The 6,493-nt window shown below is 34.4% G+C and overlaps 1 protein-coding gene across 3 annotated transcripts; it reads right to left on the bottom strand.

The window, feature by feature from the left end:
- LOC107626018 (glycine-rich RNA-binding protein 4, mitochondrial) lies at positions 2,818–6,454 on the bottom strand. 3 transcript variants are annotated; one of them, XM_016328780.2, is made up of 5 exons: positions 6,230–6,454; positions 5,582–5,766; positions 4,066–4,134; positions 3,830–3,936; positions 2,818–3,165 (listed from the first exon to the last, which is right to left on the bottom strand). In XM_016328780.2, the coding sequence occupies exons 2-5, from the start codon at positions 5,745–5,747 to the stop codon at positions 3,067–3,069; spliced, it is 441 nt and encodes a 146-aa protein (XP_016184266.1). In that variant the 5' UTR covers positions 5,748–5,766; positions 6,230–6,454; the 3' UTR covers positions 2,818–3,066. The 3 variants fall into 3 exon arrangements, with proteins under 3 accessions (XP_016184266.1, XP_016184267.1, XP_020972029.1); XM_016328781.2 differs by lacking the exon at positions 6,230–6,454 and adding an exon at positions 6,108–6,120; XM_021116370.1 differs by lacking the exon at positions 4,066–4,134 and having other exon boundaries at positions 2,820–3,165.

Below are 6,493 nucleotides of genomic sequence, written 5' to 3'. Positions count from 1 at the left end.
AATGAGCTTAGATATGCAAAAGAAGTTACGTTTATTTGTACCCAAAAAGGGATAGATTGCAAAAGAGATGAAGCTGAAAAATGTGTTTTGGGATGAATGGAAAATGAGCTCGTGAAGCAAGCAGATAAATGGTGAAAGTGAAACACCACTTGTCCGTTAACATATATTTTTCTTGAATATTGTAGCTGACATCAAAGTCATATTTTATATATATATTTTTTCACATGCAGATGTCAAGAAGCAAATCTTAAACTATATGTTATTTATTAGAGGGACCAAAAAAATCGTTGACTTAACCCCGTCCACACCATAGGCATTCGAGATAAGTGTGGATCGGAGGCACATGGACCCTCGTGGTGTGTGGGATCGGAGGTAAGGTGCAAATTCAATTGGTTATGGGTTACCAACTTTTTGTCCGTCATTAGTGACAGATTGACTTTCAAATAAGCTACTCTCACTTATCCTTTCAAAATTTTCAAATCAGCAGACAGCGTACGTGAATTAACGTGTACAAGGAAGAAAGAAAGAAATAAATAAGTGTAGTCAATAATACCTCGGATTAGGGGATCTTTCTAAGGTTCTATATTTTCAAATCGAGCATGCATGAATTCTCGTGCATTATGATATTCGATATCGAATGGGGGAGATTAAAATATGTGTACAGCTAGTGTTTGTTTTTTGAATAATTTTTTTTTAATGGTATCCATGCATCCGTAAACTTGGTGACTAATTTATTCATCGCCGGTCATTCTTTCAAGGACAAACGGCTGATTAATATTTTCTGTCTAAAATAAAATTCAAACTTCTAATCTCTTGAGTAAGAAATCAGATAATGAACTGTTAGACTATATGCAAGTGATTTACTTTTTTTTTATAATGCAACTATTCATAGTTGGGTTTTTTTTCGTTTTCCCAGATGAATTGGACAGCCAACCATCTTTGGCTGTTACATCAAACACTCACACAAACCATATATTTAAAAGTTTTATCGTGGCTGAGGCATGTGATCCAGTGGCAAAAATATTTGCCTCCAACTAAAGCCACGTAGGTTCGAATCCTAGCAGTGGTTATTAAGATTCAAACTCATATAGGATACCTTCTTTCTTGCTCCGTATGATTCTCTTCAAGTATCATTAATTTGAACCATTTTTATTAAAATTTCAAGAGAAAGAAAAAAGAAAGGAGTGACGATCTTTTAGTGGAGATTTTTCTCATTGTTGAAATATAAATCCTATTATAATTTAGAGAACAGAACACTATTTATTACTTTACACCAATTATATATAAAAACAAAAGTTGTGTCTGATTTTATTTTTCAATTTAATTCCCAATTGGTACTGATTTGATTTTATTATTTAATCCAATCTAATTCAAGTGATTGCGATTTTGTAAGGGTTTAAATTTATCTTTTAATCTACAGATTCAAATGATTTAAATTAAATCGGTTTTATGACTTTTATCTCATTCCCGAAGAAAGAATTAGATATTCAAATTATTACAATATAATACAAATCGCAATGATTATTAATTTTTACCTTCTAAGATTCAAAACATAAAATAGCATACAAAATAAAATAAAGTGACAAATAAATATTTGAGAATTTATATATTGGACAGATTAGTCTATTATTAAAAAAAGAATTAATCTCTACATACAAGTAATTCTGTTATACAAGTCTTACAAGTCCTCTAATTGATATTATGCTCAAACACGCCTCTAATAGATTTTTAATTTTTGAAATGATTCCGTTTCCTTTTTCGAATTTCTTACCTTCTCTTTCTCCTTCTTCATTTATATGTTTTTCTCTCTGTTCTCTTTTTCATTATTCTCGATTTCCATTATTTTTTTACATCAAACTCTGAAATCGTTTTTGAAGTGTTTCATTTTTATCGTTGTGTTTCTCCTCATTCTTCTTTTGATATTGCAACATTATGTATTTTTTTTTCTTTGTTTGATTTTTTCCTCCCAAAAAAAATTATGAGAATATGAAATAAGAAAATGAAGAAGAAGAAGCAGCAGAAGATGAGGACGAGAAAGAGGAAGAGTTCTATATTATGCATAAGGTGTACTTCAACGAATTTTGGGTGTATTTCTTAAATCTTTTGGGTGTATTTCTATAATCCTTTGGGTGTATTTCTATAATCGTTTGGGTATATTTCTAAAGTTCCATTATCTTCAAAACGATTTCAAAACTTGATTTCAGAAACCATAAAAATCGAAAAAAAAAAAAAAAAAAACAAAGCAAGAATACCAATGATAAACGAAGGTAAAACAACAAATAAAAAGACAAAGAGAGAACGCACGAAGAAGATCGAACAAATTTGGCAAAAAACTCGTTTTCATGGAGGAAGAAGAAGAGTCGTTCATAATGCATAGTGAGTAGCGCGCTTTGAAAATAGGAAGTGGTTGAATAACGTGCGTGTATTTAATCTTAAATGTGGGAGTGTAATGGGCGTATATTTTGTTAGGCTTGTGCCAACTTATAAGACTTGTAAGTCAAAAAAGCTTGTATGTGTAACAAGCCTCTAAAAAAAAAGATACCAATAAAAATCCTTCAGAATAACAAACATGGACAAATTAAGACATTCTATTCTAATCATAAGAGCTAATTTAAAAATAATATGCCTACGCCTACTATTTTTAAGGACACTATTAGTATTTTTTCCTTTAAACACTAATCTGTCCAAAATATAAATACTCAAATATTTATGTCACTTTACTCTACAAAATAATGCAATCGCATACTTATACTTTACCATCACCACCGTTATATCTTGTGCGCATCCAAATAACTCGAAACATCAGCACCAACACCCTGTAACTAAAGCCATGTTACTTCAGATCAATCATAACCACAGTACTGTTGGAAGAGAACCATTGCATTATAAGTTATAACAATGTCCTGGAAGGTGAATCTCCCATTACAATAATCTAAAACTTTTATAGGTAATTAAAAAGAACACCCACGTGTCCCTGCCCTCATAAATAATACTTCTGTGCTTTTTGCATTCGCAACAACTTATACTGAACCAATTCAACCGGGCACAAGAATCTTATAACTGATATCAATGCCGCCCATATTGAGGTGGCATATTGTTTTCAGGTTGTCCCGGCGGAGGTCTTGGCCTTGCGTACTCAGCAAAGATAACCCAGCCATCCAAAAACTGTGTTGCATCACAAAACATATCAGTCAGGGTTATTCAAATAAGCCACGAAACTGTGGCTGAAAGCAATAGCATAAGGCAAGCACTGCATAACCAGAAATGTTGTCGAGAAACACAAATCCATCAAATATGTTATAACCAATGAAACACCAACTTTGACGGGGCAACTCAATGGCGTGTCCATGCTTCTTATATTATAGGATGAACTCGATCATGACAAGTTCTTAAATCAGAAATCTAAATGTCGATCAAGATTCATATTTTATTATTTGTAGTTGAAATGTCAAACTATAAAACACGTACATGAGCTTGGCAATCCGTACATAATCTACAGGTTATGAATATTCATACAGGCATTGCAAGCCAGAAAATAACTACAGGGTATAGCAAGGAAACTTTAAAACCAATTTTCAGGAAACCTGTGTCTAAACAATAGAAATGAGATATAGTTCAAATTCAAAGAAATGTGTTTGCAAAAACAAGAAACATTTAAGTTTATTGTATATTATTAAAGCATTAGTATCATTAGTTATAAATTGTGTCTTGTCATGTTAAAATACACATACATGCAGAGAAAAATCTGAGACAATAATCTCTACCAAGAAATCAACTTTGTCATATGGCTCGTGATCATGGAGTAAGCATCGAGTTTAATTCAGCTTACCTTGCCATCCATGCCCTCGATGCCCTTTGCAGCATCTTCTAGAGTGGCATACTTCACAAAACCAAACCCCTTAGAGTAACCTGATACTCGGTCAGTTACCACCCTTGCTGAAAGCAGAAAAAGGGAGAAAGTTATGGTTTTGTAGTAGATTCCGAAGCATACATATAATTCTACAAAAAACCATAGTTGAAATTGATGAACTTGAATGTTCAAATTTTCAGAGAAGGAGAACAAACCGTGAACAACTTCACCAAACTTTGCAAATTCATCTCTCAACTTCTCTGAAGTAGTACGTTTGCTAAGCCCTGAAAGTTTTGGCAAACATAAAAATAACTTGGTCAACAAAACAGTCCATGTGACGAAGTATAAATCAAACCGATGGTGTATTACTTGGAAAGATAGCCAAATCACGGAAATAAAGCAGGACATCCCTTTTTTCCAAAAAAAAAGGGCATATTTGTGATTTTAATTTCTATTTTGGAAAAATCCTATTTTTTTCTAATTAGATATACACACTCTACCACTCCAAAGTCCAAATAACCATCTCTTCCTGTTCCCTCTTCATGTCCATGTTCTACCTCTATCTTCCCTGCTTTCGTAAGATGCATTCTCTACTTCTGGTTATGTAGTAGAATATGATATGATTCTCTATTTCTATCCAATTTAGTGATAAGTTTGATGAATATGATTTCCCAAAAATCTTAAATGTCTCTAATTTTCTTGAATAAACAAAAATAAGAAAAGCACAACTATAAGTAAAAAATGTAGGACAAAAGTAATCCCTCCTCGGTGTTTGTGCTGGACTATCTTGTCATATTTATATTTTTATCAGGAACAAATTTGAATTATTTACATATCTTACCAATTAATTTGTCCAAATCCTTAGAAAATATTGAGGAGGGGCCATGTTATCCAACATTTGAAATACAGGATAACCTCTAGCTACTTTTGTTAGCAGCATCAATGAAAGAAACAAGAGGAAACACAACAAGCTTCTTTTAAAAAACTTTCTTTATTGGAATGGGAACACGTTCAAACAGGTGAAGGATAGGGTCATGTGAACATTACACAACACTCATTAGAATTGACTGAATTTTTAATCAAGCGTGAAGCGTTTCAGACTAGAAGATCTTTCCCTTTAAACCACGTCTCCAAACCAATTAACTAGACATTAGACAATTGTTTTACTTCAAAAACCCAATTAACTAGTTAGCAACGCACCAACTTCGTGTCACTAATCAACACCTAACATGTTCGATTTAGCTAACAAATCATAATATCATATATGCATATGGGTTTAGCTAAAGGCACTTGCTAAGGTAACACATTTAGAAAGTTTTAATGTTTTTATACTTTTTTTCATACAATACATGCTTTATAAATTTGAAGTTTTAGTCTTCCCACAAAAACTTTCTATATTTAACTCCTTAACAAGAGCTAAACCCAAATCATATTCATATCCAAACACAAAACAATCACAAATAACAAGTCAAATGCAGTCTAACATATAATCTATATACGAAACCTTAAGAACCATGGTAGATCCAAACTTCAAACACGACAAAACAGATGAAGATACCAAAACAGCAGAGAACCAAGACTTTAAACATCACTTTCTATTTTCTACTGCAGTTACATCAACAAACTAAGTTTTCCAAAAATCATGAGGGTTTCATTAATACTCAATGGAAATTACAGAAAACATAAAACTTCAGGAGGAAAAAAATTGAGAAGGTAAAGAGGGAAACAGACCAGAGACGAAGAGGTTGGTGTTGGGTTCCGCCATAGGCCGAGCTGGCTGCGCCCCCGCCTGTGGGGGCGGAATGAAGGGGAAGCTCAAAGATGGCTTCGTCGTGTTTGTGCAGAAGAGCCGCCGCAAACCTCCGGGAGCTGCCAACGCTGCCGCCCTCATCGCCATGGCCACGGGTACTAGTTAACTGGTTCGGTGGTTCAACCAAAATAATCGAATTATAAATAAACACACAAAAACATAATTATATTCTAAAGTAAATCTTAAAAATACACTAATTAATCCAATGACCAACACCTAGAAAACCAATAACAAGAACAAATAACCTAATGGCAAGAAAAACTAGGCAGCAGCAATGAATAATAAGTCAACAACATTGCCAAAAATTTAATAACACCTAATACAACAGCAATTAAGTGACTAACAACTTAACAAATTAACAAATAGCAAAAGCAACACAGCAACCTGCAGCAAGAACAACTAGGCAATAGCAAAAAATTTGATAAACCCCGAAAAAAACACAGCAACCAGAAACTGGAACACAACAACCACAACACAGAAACCAGCAACCACCGCAACACAGAGACCATCAACAAAAAGTGAAAATGAAAAATCACAGCAAGTATCAAAGAGGAGACGACTACACCTACCAGAAACTGGAAGGCGAGCACGACGGTACTAGAACGAGACGGGCGGAAGAATAAAAAACCCGCGACGGCCGGAACTGGAAGAGGAGCGCGACGGGTGGATGCGAGCACGACGTGAAGGCGAAGGCGACGGCGACGAAAACAAGAAGGAGATGGGAAGACGACGGCGGCGGCAGAGCTCAGCGGCGGATGGAGAGAAGTGGGGACGGGATTAGTTAGTCATTTGGGGAAGGGTATTTAGGCATTTGGTCAAGGTAAAGAAAGGGT

Source organism: Arachis ipaensis, chromosome B02, assembly GCF_000816755.2.
Source record: "Arachis ipaensis cultivar K30076 chromosome B02, Araip1.1, whole genome shotgun sequence".
Lineage (NCBI taxonomy): Eukaryota > Viridiplantae > Streptophyta > Magnoliopsida > Fabales > Fabaceae > Arachis > Arachis ipaensis.
Note: the sequence above shows the minus strand (reverse complement) of the source record. Positions and strands in the feature narration are given on the sequence as shown.

Excerpts from the sequence above, each read along its gene's own strand:
- LOC107626018 (XM_016328780.2), bottom strand. The coding sequence starts at position 5,747 with ATGGCGATGAGGGCGGCAGCGTTGGCAGCTCCCGGAGGTTTGCGGCGG. Across the intron at positions 4,135-5,581 it reads CACCAACCTCTTCGTCTCTG|GGCTTAGCAAACGTACTACT; the intron begins GTCTGTTTCCCT and ends CAAAACTTTCAG. Across the intron at positions 3,166-3,829 it reads TCGAGGGCATGGATGGCAAG|TTTTTGGATGGCTGGGTTAT; the intron begins GTAAGCTGAATT and ends GATGCAACACAG.